Source organism: Alosa sapidissima, chromosome 7 (genome assembly GCF_018492685.1).
Source record: "Alosa sapidissima isolate fAloSap1 chromosome 7, fAloSap1.pri, whole genome shotgun sequence".
Classification (NCBI taxonomy): Eukaryota; Metazoa; Chordata; class Actinopteri; order Clupeiformes; family Clupeidae; genus Alosa; species Alosa sapidissima.
In genome coordinates, this window is record NC_055963.1 from 12,403,286 (window position 1) to 12,417,632 (window position 14,347).

The 14,347-nt window shown below is 44.4% G+C and overlaps 1 protein-coding gene across 1 annotated transcript in view; it reads left to right on the forward strand.

Annotated features, from left to right (window-relative positions):
* LOC121713397 (thyrotropin-releasing hormone receptor-like) overlaps positions 1 to 5,259 on the forward strand; it is a 7,427-nt gene extending 2,168 nt beyond the window's left edge. Inside the window, exon 3 of the mRNA XM_042097956.1 lies at positions 4,791 to 5,259. Coding sequence (XP_041953890.1) covers positions 4,791 to 5,234 — 444 coding nt within the window. The 3' untranslated portion in view covers positions 5,235 to 5,259. The remainder of the gene's footprint in view (positions 1 to 4,790) is intronic.
* The last annotated feature ends 9,088 nt before the right edge of the window (positions 5,260 to 14,347 follow it).

Consider the following 14,347-nt stretch of genomic DNA (forward strand, 5'->3'; position numbering starts at 1 on the left):
AATTTCAACCAAATTTTGCTGCTCTTATTTTTTCACTATTATATGTGCCCTCTTATTTACTTATTTACTTACTTTTTTGTTTACTTGACTGTTATGTTTGTCTGTGGACCTAAATTGGCAAAATATGTCTTGTCTTCACCGTGGGATAGTGAGAAACGTAATTTCGATCTCTTTGTATGTCTGGAACATGTGAAGAAATTGACAATAAAGCTGACTTTGACTTTGACTTTGACTTTGAGCTGAATGCGCTAGCTGAGCAGCAGAGACAGTGGAGCACTGCGACAGTGAGGCAGTGGCGATAAGCACAGTGAGCTGAACAGACTTGCTGAGCAGCAGAGCCGGGTGATGGGTCATGACATTTAACATGAAAGAGCAGCGGGTGGTGTCTCGCATGAGGAGTGTTGAACCAGCAGGGGGCCCTAGAGAGCACTTATCTCCCCTGACATTTACACAGATCAGCTGGACACACACACACACATACACACACACATAGAAAATGGAAGCATGAGGCCACCCAAGCACACACAGATCCTGATAGAACTCAAAGCGCAGCCCCTCTAAAACTGCACGGTTTCAGGCTATCACACAGTAGACACAGTTACCAACCAATTTCCCTTATAACTTATAGTGTTAAGTGGCGATTTCCCTTACCACTTGGTTTGCCTGTGGAGAGTGGCGATTTCCCTTAACACTCAGTTTGGAGAGTGGCGATTTCCCTTAACACTCAGTTTGCCTGCGGAGAGTGGCGATTTCCCTTAACACTTCGTTTGGAGAGTGGCGATTTCCCTTAACACTCAGTTTGCCTGCGGAGAGTGGCGATTTCCCTTAACACTTGGTTTACCTGCAGAGAGTGCAACGGTGCAGATGCAAATGTGCAGATGCAAACAGGCAGTCAGGTCGGGGCATGTCAACAGTGACACACACACACACACACACACACACACACACAACATTTACACTACGCAACAAAACCGCTCAGTTTCACCTACAAATGCCTTACTTTTCACCTCAAAACCCTTATTTAATAGCAAACATGCCATATTACATAGAACTGTTAATCATAGAACTGATTTTAATATTTACAGATATCTAGGCTATATTTAACATTTATTTTCTATGTTGCCTGTTATGAAATCATGTATTGAACAATTTAAGCACATTTCAGCTTTAAGAAACTCAAATAGTCTACATGCATGCTTTGCATTTTGTGATCATTAAGGCTACTTGACAAACTCTTAGTCAGCTGATTTTAATATTTACAGATATCTAGGCAATATTTGTAACATTTATTTTGTATTTGGCCTGTTATTAAATCATGTATTGAACAATTTAAACACACTGTTAAACCTGAAGCCCAAAGTTGGAGACATGCATTTAGACATTGCTGCAAATGTAAAACCGGATTACTCTGGAATGGCTACCTGTACAGGGAAATGCTTTACACCTTTGTATTCTGTAAGGTCTGCTGTTTCTTCTGATATATGGTTTGTCATGTGTTCGGGAAAAATTCATGAAGTATTCCACCGAGATAAATGGGTAGGGAGATGGGCGCAGAATGTAACATGAATTAATTAGTTACTTTTCTCGCGAACCGTTTACCACAAGAACTTGCGGCAAATAATGGGTGAATTTGGATGCACTTTCTTTCTTGCCGTGCGCTGTCACATTCTCCACTGCGTAAAAGACAGCTAAATTAATTTGCGTTGTGAATGCTAAGCTTAATTTGACAGGCCATAGGCTAAATAAAAATCGCTAGTCGGATGCAAAGCAGAATATAGAAAGAAAGGGGCACCAAGGCCACAGACCCACAGTGGCCTGTGAACCTCCGATTTTCAAAGAGGCATCACGGCCAACGCAAGGGACAACGACGTGGCCGCAGTAAAATTCCCACCCTGCTTATAACACAGTTAAGGAATGACCAATGTTAACAAACTAACTGGCTAGATCACCTTAGAAAGCTAACATGCACATTACCTAAAAAACAAACCTTATTCAAAACGAGAATAATACAAACTTTAACACTACAGTTACAGTCTTTATTTAAACCAGCAACAAGAATCTATATTACATAGTAGCGTATTATGGAAATATAGCTAAGCCCTCTCTACTGAAGTATGAAACAGCAAGTGATGCACACAGTGTGGAATGGTAGGGGAACGCTGCTGCTCTGGTATTTATACTATCCAACCAGCAAATCAGCACCCTCGAAATTCAGACGGGACGAATTAGAAAAGTGTGATTAGCAGATTTAATAGCTGTCAATTAAAATTGACCAATTAGGTGGGGCAGAAGAAATTTTTGGGGGAGCATTGCCCCTCCCAGCCCTATTCTAGATCCGGCCATGCTGTCAACTGTGTTAGCACATACATTATGATCTTTGGCTTCACACATCACAGACAGATTTAATGGAACTGTGTGAGCTGGATTTTGCCATTTTAATAAATGTATTTCTAAAATTGCACAGTGTATATATACCAAGCTTAAATACACCCAGATGCACCTAACAGCAGCACGCACTGTAGACCACTGAAGACCTACACCACAGTGATGTTCTAGAGCAGTGTTTCTCAACCTTTTTTCAAGGCATAGTGGCACCCTTTACATGAATGAAAAATCTCATGGCACAACAAACTTTGTAAAAAAAAAATGTTTTATGTAGATTATCATTAGAATACACACACTGTCTCTGAAGACCAACAAATGCATAATGCATGTAGCATACTACAACTCATGCACGCACGCACGCACACACACACACACACAGGAGTGTGACTTACTCAGTGAGAGACTTGGGTTTTTATAATCCAGAAGAATATATTCATGAGTGTCATAAGTCTTAGTCACTGCATTTGCTGTGAGTATTGTGAGGTCATTATATCTTGTGCAGGCCAGACCAACTGTCAGAGGAGTGGGGTGAGTGGAAAAGTACTGTGGGTACCAAGATGAGAGGATCTCCTTAGATGGTTAAGGGAGAGGGGGTGTTATCAAGCTGGCGAGGACCGGACAGGACAGAGAGTAGGTGGCTTCTGTGTCTCATGAGTTAGGGCCTGTCCAGCTAGGAAGAGAATAAGATAAGAAGGCCCTATTTCCCCAAAATGGAAAGAACCAAAACAGGTTCTATTTTACATATGTTTCCTATGCATTACACAGGTTTGCATATAGTTTTATGTACTATATGATGGGAAGATGGTTTCCACCAATGTAAGCAACCCTGCTTGGTACTGATTTGTGAAAGGTGTTTTTGGGGATGGTGCGAGAAGGCGGCACTTCTCGAGGGCCAAGGGGTATAAAATATAGTGTATAGCCCTCCATAGGCAGATCTCATCAGGGGCCCCAGCTGATGACATCTCCTCCCTATTGCTTTGGTTGGTCTGGACTGGGCTGTACTATCATTGCAATACGGTGAATAAAGATCAACAGTCTTCGGAAAATCTTCTGTCTACATTGTCTACTTCTGTCTATTGTCTACTTTGTTCCAGAGTGCTAATTGCTAAATAGTTAAGTCTTAATTGGACAGTTGGATTCGGAAGTGGAAATTTTCCACGACAGAATATGGAAAGTTCCTTGATAAAAATACTTTTTTACTCATGTGTGTTAGGCTACTTGTAACGCGATACTACCTAACCCTTGAAGATGAATACGAAGGTGAAGTAATTGTCATCATACTGTCGTTTCTTAGTCTTGCTAGGTCTCTACCTTCTTCACTGAATGACCACACAATGAAGGGGATGATGTTAAGGTATAATGTATCAGACTCTGGAGCTTTTCTTTTCAAAAAACTGTCTATGTTGCTAGTCTATTGACAGCGACACAACGCTATGACAACTAATCAGCTTTCTATATAATATATAACTATTTTCTCTGATGTGCATGGCCTCCATTTACTTAACTGTGTGATAAAGCTTGAAGAAAGATTCCAAAATTAGGCATTCATTTATTTCAATTTCATTTTATTAGCCGCGGCACCCCGGTTGAGTAACACTGTTCTAGAGCAGTGGTTCTCAAAACTTTTTCTGTCATTCCTCACTTTGGAGGTGGGGAATTTTCAAGCCCCACCTGACCAACCCAACTCATTTGGGTTGAGTTTCATTACATTTCCTGCTGGATCTAATGATTTTTTTATTTATATGTCAGCCTGTTTATGATTCCTATGTTTGTGTGTGGCTATTTTGTTTTGAAACTATGATCTTCCTTGTCAAAAAAAGAAAGGCATTATTAAAGATAGGCACAAAAAACAAATGTCCACCTGTTCATCGTGCCCCACCTGTCATGTCTCTATTCCCCACTAGTGGGGCCCACCCCACACTTTGAGAACCACTGTTCTAGAGTGGCAGAGGTCAGTTCTGTGCCTTCAGTCCAAGTCAGTTCTGTTATTTCCATTTAGGTCAGTTCTGTTATTTCCATTCAAGTCAGTTTTGTGAATTCCAATCAGGTCAGTTCTGTCGATTCGTCCCCTTAGAATTATAAGATTCTATCTAGCATTTTTGCCAAAATTGAGTTATTGACATATTCTTATTCTGTAAAGTTAATAAGGTGAGGTGAGGTGTTTCTAGAAGTTGTATGCATTTTTGACATTATATCTAAAGAGGCGTGTTCCACTTATCAATAAAACGGTATGGAATTCTAAAACTTTGAAGCTCAATATCTCAGAACTACTCAGAACGCAGTTAGAACTATTCTAAGGGGACGCCATGTTGACATAGGCTGGTGTTGAGGTGGAGGCCTATCCAGTCATCGTGTGTCATCACCACGTCTATCCCCCCTGTGTGTTCCTGTCCTTTCTTCTGCAGGTGACGAAGATGCTGGCAGTTGTGGTGGTTCTGTTTGCCCTTCTGTGGCTGCCATACCGGGCCCTGGTTGTGGTCAACTCCCTGATGGACCCGCCGTACCTGGACACCTGGTTCCTGCTCTTCTGCCGCACCTGCGTCTACGCCAACTCGGCCATCAACCCCATCATCTACAACCTCATGTCACAGAAGTTCCGTACCGCCTTCCGCAAGCTCTGCCAATGTCGGGGTGGCGCTCGCGGAGGGGCAGGGGGAGGGGGCAGCCAGAAACTGCCCAGTCACAATCCTCCGGTCTACTACAGCGCCGTTAAGGACTCGTCTCTGGACAGTCCAGAGCGTCTGACGGAGCAGGAAGAGCTGAACTCCTACAGCGCCGCCACCAAGAGAGTCAACTTCAGACAGCAGGGGGCAGCTCAGGACACGGATCCCATGTTCAGCATCGCCTGAGAAACATCAGGGGGATGGACAGAGAGAAGAGGAGGGAGAGAAGAGGAGAGAGCGAGTGAGAAAGAGAGAGAGAAGAGGAGAGAGGAAATGAGAAAGAGGGAGAGAAGAGAGGGAGTGAGAAAGAGGGGTTGAAGAGAAGAGGAGAGAGGAAGTGAGAGGGCGAGAGTATTGAATTTCAGTGCAGACATACACAATTGATCTGGAAATCTATGGACTGTTACACATACAAAGACTTGTGTTGCAAATGCATCATCCTTATCTGGGGTCAGCTTTAAAACGTTAGGGCTTTAGATAAGATAAGACCTCTTAACCCTGTGTCCACTTAGTGTGTGCATGGGTGAGTCCTGTGTGTTCATGGACGAGTCGTTTGCGTTCGTGGATGAGTCAGACATGGTGGACATCAGATACTTTGGGGGAAACCCTTCCGACGGATTTCATTGGTTGGTGGAGAAACTATAGGATTTGATTGGTTGGTGGGGCAGTACTTTCATGAATAGTGGAATGATTTATATAGGAGAGTAATCTGAACTTAATAATGAAGACAGGTGCACATGCATGAAGGCAAAACATGATCTCTGTTTCTAAACTATTCTAAACTAATCTTTTATTTATTTTCCACTCAAATGTTTTGTAAAAAATGCGAATGTAAAATGTTTAATGTTTTGATAATTTTAGTGTTCTTAAAATCTTTCACTGTTGTAAAAGTATGTGAATATCCCACTTGGTTGTGACCTGGGTTTCTCTGGTTATTAGAATGTCACCTTAACTCATGCAGCAAGGCTGAGGAAGACCTCAGTATCGGACTCTCAGAACCTAGCTGCTCTGCCTTATCGATGTCTGCCTCATCAGAAGCTCTCAGATGCCTCAGTGTCATCTGATGGGTGGGGTCATCGTGGGGTAACTGAGTGGTCATGTGCTCAGGCATGGGGTAGCGGAACGGTCATAAGATCAGGCGTGGGGTAACAGAGTGCCTGGATGCTGGGGCAGTTATTGACAGGCGGGTCGTAATTCTCACCCCCAGATGATTATGTTTGTCAGCAGCAGAGTATCAATCTGAGCTGTTGTCTGCACACTGAGAGAAATCTCAACAACATAGTCTGTGTGTGTGTGTGCGTGTGGAGACCCCCTCTCTCAGACGCAGCAGGCCGATACACACACACACCTACAGAAGACCCTGTCTCACACCCACACACACACACACACACACACACACAGCAATGTGTACAGTTCCTCTTGACTTTCTCAAACACAGCAGCCCTCTGACAGACTCAGTATTGCATGATATACATCCAAAGCAAACAGAAGCGATGCACACACACACACACACACAAGCGGGGATGGGGGGGGGGGCTGGGAGTCCATCAGCACAGCTGTGACAGCTGTGGAGTGGGAGAGGTGGGGAGCTAGGAGTCCTCTCCATCAGCACAGCTGTGACAACTGGCTTGGAGATCTGATCTACAGCATCCAGCGAAGAGGAAATAATGAGCTGGTATGGGGGACTCCTAGCCAAATTACATTTGCTGCCAGGGCTAGTCTAGCAACTTTCCGTTGGCTTGTGAGCTCCAGAAATCGAAACTTAATCAGGACATTGAAATCGTGTATAGAGTCGTTTGGTGGGCTTAACATAATGATTGATGGCAGAGTTGCAACGGTTTGGCTTGAATTCCCTGCTACTTGAAAACAAATATCCTATTGCGTCCTATTGCGTGCAGACGGAATTTGAAAGACAACTGATTATCCCGCCCCTCGGACTGACCACTGCGAACGATGAGTGCCCAGACCCTACATTTTAATGTGGGTCTGGCTCGCCAGGCTAGGGGACTCCATAAGTACACACACTCATTCTGAGAAAAGGCTGGGTGGGGGTGTGGAGAGGGGAGGTGCAGATGTGGGGGGTGTGGATGTGTGTCGGGGGGGGCGGGGTAGGTACAGATGTGGGGGGGGTGTGGAGTAGGGTGGTGTGGGTGGGGCGGGGGGGTTGGGGGATTCGGCGGAATGTCTTTCTGTGTGTGTGTTTGTGAGTCAGAGAGACGGAGAGAGAGAGAGAGAGAATGTATAAACACACTTACAGTAGACTTTCCATTTTCCTCACTGCATTTGTGCTACTAGTTGTCAAGTTCACTGTGTATTTGATAGGATCACTTGTTACTGGTTGTCAAGTTCACTGTGTATCTGGATCACTTGTCTGTAAGCATGGCTCTATGGTGACATGATTAAAGAATTTACAATAAAATAAATAATCTCCAGTGGTTGTATAAATCTATATCATACACATGGCAACATCAGCCAGATCAACTTTCCTTCAAATTCACCAGCCCTCATCCTCCTCCATCGATCTAACACTGTTCCTGATCAGTCTGTTCAGCTAACGTTCAGTTAGTTTAGCCTAATGTTACGGTTGAGTTGCGGATAGCCTAGCATTAGGGTTGAGCTGCGGTTAACCTAGTGTTAGGGTTAAGCTGCAGTTAGCCTAGCATTAGAGTTGAGCTGCAGTTAGCCTAAGGGTTGATCTGCGGTTAGCCTAGCATTAGGTTTGGGCTGTGGGTCAGTACTAGTGCAGCCTAACATTAGGGTTGAGCTGCAGTTAGCCTAGCATTAGGTTTGGGCTGTGGGTTGATACTAGTGCAGCCTAGCGTTAGGAAAGGCTGTGAGTCAGCACTGGTGTTGCTGCTTCAGCTTCAGGTAAGAGCAACACCATGAAACCAACAGGCTACACAGAGTCTCTGAACCAGGGTTCTCTACAGGTTAATAATAGACACCTCTAACACAGACCTTAAAGGGTGTTCTCATTGTATGCCCAAGCGGCAACGCTCCGCTATGAAGCCCATTATTGTCCACGGCTTGCGTGCATTTTGCCACTCTGTGCTTAGCCACTCTGTAAATGCATGTTAACCATGTTGAACTTTGGCCTCGCTGTGCTGTAAATCATAGGTCTTTTGCGCTGAGCCTGGCAGTGACCACAACTCTTTGGGACATTACCTCAACCAAGAGCAACCTAGCGGAAAGCGCAGCGCATGCCGCGTACAATGTGAACCTAACCCTAACCCCAACCCTCTTCCTAACCCCAACCCTGACCCACCCCATCTCTTGCCCCTTATTGGCACCTACTCACACGGCATACAACACCTTCACCACACACTGAAACAACACTATACTGATTTCCAAACAACACACCCCACCTTCCAACACCACACACTCATCTCCGCATATAGACGCAATAAAAACCTCAAAGACCTCCTCATACGCACAACCTTCACCCGTCACTTACAACCACCACCCCCTAAAGAAAAGTTACACTTCACCCCTCACCTATTCATCACCAATATTCATAGCCACTGTTCTGCACCCACCAATCCACTAAACTTGGACACTCCCAATATAGTATATGTTATCACCTGCACTCACTGTCACATGTTGTACATCGGGAAAACTGGACATACACTTCGCATACGCCTCAAACAACATCTGCACAACATACATAAAAATACACTCAACACTTATCTCGTCACACATTTCCAGACGCACAACATCACACATTTGAAGGTCTGTGGCCTTGAAGGGAACCCAGGCTGGACAATTTTACAGAGGAAAAGAGCAGAGAGATTGTGGATTTTAAAACTTCAAACACTACACCCACAAGGTCTTAATGAAAAATTAAATTAAAGTTTTAAACCACTCTGTGTCTTTTTTACAAGCTCCTCTCTTTTATTTTCTTTTCTTTTAACTTTTATTTTATTCTGTTTTATTTATTTTATTTGACTTTTAGATGGGATTAGTGGGGCGGGGACAACTGGCCAGTGCATAATGGTCCAAACAACCACTCACCAAAGAAAATTTTAATTCTAATTTACTAACCTAAAGAACACACAAAGAACGATAACGATAACTATAACCATAACGATAAAAGCGTCCACACTGAACAACGATAAACAAAGTCTCTCCTTGTGTTAATGAATGTGACGGCTAACATTTAATGGGTTCTGATTGGCTATTAGCTTTTTATCGTTCTCAAAATTGCTCTGAAAGTGATCCCCAACGATATCGTTCTTCATGTCGTTATCGTTATAGTTTATGTGTGATTGCCGTCATTCATATTAAAGGGACACCAGGCAAGCCTGATGCTTTTTCTCTACGAAACTCCCCCTCGCTCGGTCTGAAGCTCTTTTCCTTTTCTTTGCATTTTCCGTCAAGGGTTTTCGTCGCTTCTTCACGGGCTTTGCCATTATACACACGTTTGCAACAATCGCTAGCGTTTCGTTAGCCTACCTCTGTGCTGTGGATGCAGGATGTAAACTGATCCTGCTTCGGTCGGTGGGTACGATACACTGAACTTGTAAGCGGGATATTCTTCCTACAGGCAGTAGGGGCAGGCGAGAGAGTCTTCATTCGCCCTGTAATGAGTCATTTAACCATATACTAGAGGTCTGCCCGCCCGCTCCCGCAATATTCTGTCCCGCTCCCGCATTAATGTGTTATTTTTAGTCCCGCTCCCGCCCGCATCTATAACATGATGTCCCGCTCCCGCCCGCTAAAGCCCGCATGCAAGAGGGATAGCCTATTCAGTCTCACGAAAGGAGCACACACACCTGAGAAAGACTCCAGATGTCAGTTTCTTGGTTCTGAATGTAGGCTAACAACTGAAGTAGGCCTAGTCTGGTGCCCTCTTCCTCTGTCATGCTTTCGATTTCGAGTTTTGACAATGAGCAGCAGGAACAAATTGAACCCACATAAACGACAATATAGGCTATAGGCCTGCTATTCGTCAGTTATGCTTAAACCCCGTTTTGTAATGCTGCCTAACAGAACATCCAGCTGAACTATAGTGATGAACACTACTTCAATAATTTCCATATTTAATTTTACGCACATATTTAATTTGCGGGAGTGCAGTGAATCATTGGTTTGTCCCGCACCCGCGAACACACCTCTCTCATCCCGCCCGCTCCCGCAAAGAGCTTTCATAAGTTGTCCAGCGCCACACTCTTTTGCGTCGGGACCCATGGGTCTACCGCGGGGGTGTAGACCTCTACCATATACGGACTTACGAAGATGAGTAATTAACACGAAAACATTGCCTGGTGTCCCTTTAACGAGAACGATATATTGTTTAGTTATCATTATCGTTCTTGGTGTGAATAACCCTTAACACGTCCAACATCCTAACACACTTAACATGCAATTCCCATGCACTTCCCTGTCTACCCCCCTTCCACCTCCTTCTACCAGTTCCTCCTCCTACCACACTTTGACTAGTACTTACAATGTCGGCACTCTCATCCTCTACTAATAGTATTGACAGATGCAGTAGTAATTCTTATATGGTCTCCTCTGCACTGCAGCTTGAATGTGATTCCTAATTCTGTAAGTCGCTTTGGATAAAAGCATCTGCTAAATGAATACATCTAAATGTATATCAATGTGATCAGGTGTGTTTTTACTGAGGAGGCTGTGGTCAGGTGTGTTTCACAGAGAAGGCTGTGGTCAGGTTCTGTGTCCATGCTATCAGCAGTTGTGTCACAGCTAGCTGTGTCTATGCCGCTGCAGCAACAGTGGAAGGGACTACAGATCTCTGAGTAATGAGTAATGTGTTTGCCATGAGTGTTTGTACTGTATGTGTGTGTGTCAAATGGGTTTGTGTGTGTGTGTAAGTGTGTGTGTGTGTCCAATGGGTTTGTGTGTGTGTGTGTAATGGGTTTGTGTGTGTGTGTGAGTGTGTTTAGTCTCTCTGAGTTATGAGTATGTGATCAGTTTGTATATGTATGTGTGAGTGTATATGTATTGTGTGTGTATCTGTGTGGAGTGTAATTGTGCGAGTGTGTGTGTCTGATCATACGAGTGTGTGTGTGTGTGATTGTGATTATGAGTGTGACGTTGTATGTGTGTGTGTGCGCGCGTTTAGCCTCTCTGAGTTATGACGGACTCAAGCAGCCTTTAATTAGTTTAAATTAAAATTTCTAACTAAACTAAGATTCTCCTCACAAATCACTTCCCTCAACCACCTTTTAATGGCACATGTAATAAAAACATAATAACATAAATTGGGACACACAGTGGTGTGTGTGTTTGAGAGGAGAGGTCCGTACCTCAGGAAGACCTGGTGTTTGAGAGGAGAGGTCCATACCTCAGGAAGACCTAATGGTGTGCAAAACAGTTTATAAATACTCACAAACAGCTTGAGGAGGTAGTTCTCTATGAACATGTTGGGAGTTGGACGGACACATCTTTTCAAAGAACTTGAACACACCTGGTGTTTGAGAGGAGACGTCTGCACCGTAAGGAAGGCCTGGTGTTTGAGGAGAAGTTTGCACCGTACGGAAGGCCTGGTGTTTGAAGAGAAGTTCGCACTGTGCCAGAAGAGCTCAAACACTCTTACTGTAAAAGCTTTTTTCCTCTTCCGTCCCCTCTGCGGAATTATTAATAGCCACGACGGCAAGAACTGTGTGTGTGTGTGTGTGCCACCCTCTCCTCAACACCTGTTTGTGTGTGCATGTGTGTGTCACCCTGAAATCAGTACCTGTTTGTGTGTGTGTCACCATCTCCTCAGCAGCAGTCCTGTTTCTCCTCATCTTCCTTGCCTCCAGCGAGGGAAACACACACACACACACACATACACAGAGTGACAGCAACCGAGCAGGCAGGGAAAAGTGTGTGTGCTAACATGTCTCTGTGTGTGTGTGTCCACAGATGAATATCTAATGTGATGTGTTGCTTTGAAAGAGTGTTCTAGAATCTCCTCAGAACAAACTTTAAAAGCGGAAGAGAGGATGGCTGGTACCAGAAATAATCTCAAATGGCAGCTGCTGCTAGATCTGGACAGTGTGTGAGTGTGTGTGTTTGTGTGTGTGAGTGAGAGAGTGTGTCTATGTGTGTATGTGTGTGTGTCTTTTAGAGAAGAGCTGGACACTCTGAGGCTGAGGAATCCTCTTCTCTGTCTAACACTCAGATAGCTCTGGGTTTTTCACACTGCATTAGGGTTTCTGTCCTACCCAATTACCATGCAGGGACACAACTAACTTCTGTGTGTGTGTGTGCGCAGTAGTGCTTTAGGCGTATTCTTACTCTAAGAAGAGACAGTGCCTTTGGTTATCAAATGGCCGTTCTGTCAGATCGTATGAGGGGGACGAGTACTGTTAAGAGCCTTAATTTCATACACACACACACACACACACACATATACACACACACACCCATACACCTTTATCACCAATATAAAGAACACACACACAGACACATACTTACCAATCAGAGAGAATTGTAGGAGGAAAAAATATTTTCAACTTATGTACATTTTGGCTTTTTTTTCAGTAAATGCATTATTTTAAGAATTGTGAGATGCTAAAACACAAATATAACACACATGCAAAGTCATTAATATACACAACACACTCACAAAATGCTAACATAGATAACCCACTCAGAGAGACGCAAACAGTCAAGAAATCACACACACACACACACACACACACACACAGTCACAGAGATGCAAACAGTCAAGAAGTCCAGCAGATCCTGACAAGAAGTTCACTGAAGTATGTGTGTGTGTGTGTGAGCGTCTCTGAGAGTGAGCTGTGTGTGTGTGTGTGTGTGTTAGCGTCTCTGAGAGTGAGCTGTGTGTGTGTGTGGGTGAGCGTGTGCTCGCACCTCTGTATTGTGTGTGTGCGTGAGTGTGTGTGTGGAGGGGTAAGAAGCCTCTTGAGGACAGAGTCGTCGTCAGGAAGAGGACACAAACTGGCCAATCAGAGCTGAGGAGTGGCACAGGGACAATAGGATGCAGCCACCCAGGGAGCACGTCCTCCATCTTGATTTCAAGAAGCGCATTATACCTGGCAGGGGACGGCTGTTAGTGTGTGTTTACCGCATTCCCTGCTGTGTTTGGAGTGGATTAATCTCTCCCTCCATCCCTCCCTGTCTCTCACCCCCTTTCCTCTCTCTTTCCCTCCCTCTCTCTTTCTCTCTCTCTCTCTGTGAGATGTATTATTCATGTGCTCCTCATAGGGCTGCTGCTGTGAGTCTCTCCAGTCTGACGTGCGTTGTTGTGGGACATAATTGCAGCCAGAATGGCCTTCAGACATACTGTACACTATGTCTGTGTTCAGCCCACAGACAGATTTCCATGGCATTACAGCAACATGACCGTGACAAATGGGGCCGTTATTACAGCAATCTGGCTTTAAAATGTGGTCGTTATTACAGCAATCTGACCTTAAAATGTGGTTGTTACATGGCTGTTATTACAGTAACGTGACCTTAAGATGTGGCCGTTATTAAAGTAACATGGCTATAAGCAGGGTGCGATTTGTAGGGGGGGATGGTGAGGATTTCCCCCCCTCTGGTTTTCCTATCCCTACCTCTTCTAAATTATATTTTATCGTCGGGGGGGACAACATTTATCCCCCTCTGCCCCTCATATTGATTAATGCTGAGAACAGTCTAGTAGGCTAGCCTACATAATAATCTGACATCAGAAACGCACCGTCACCATCAGCACTCATGCTGCTGACACAGTGGCTGCGTGATAACTTAATTTGGCCTTGATCGTGTAGGACATTTCAGAATGTCGAGTGTGTAATCCATCATAAATGGCTAGTTTCAATGGAAAAGTTAGCTGGACAAATGATAGAAAACGAGAAGGATTCAGTGAAGCATAATAATGTTTTAGAACCTTCAAAATTAGAAAACTGATGCAACTGAGATAGAGGACAACTGCACGTAGAGTAGAACAAACAAACTCAACAATGATGAGAGGAGAATGGTGAAATAGAGAGATAATGAAAGGAGAATGGAGAGATAGAGAGGAGCGATGAGGAGAAAGAGAGGAGGAAGAGAGTAGGGGTGGATGCTCTCAGAGCGGAAATCTCTAATGAGCCTGCATGGGTTCCTCTAACACCCCCTTTGATCCAATTAGGACAGAGTCCAAATGATGAGGCTCAGTGCCAATGCGTGCGGAGAGTGTCGCTCCTTCAATCACTGCTGACGCGCCTCAAGGACGTCTCCACACCGCGCTCTCCAATCCAAAACCCGCATGGGTATTAGCGCTCAGAAAAAGTTCATCTCAAAAGAACACAGCGCCACCAGATTGATGTGCACCATTTCAAATAGGGTTGCCAACTTCC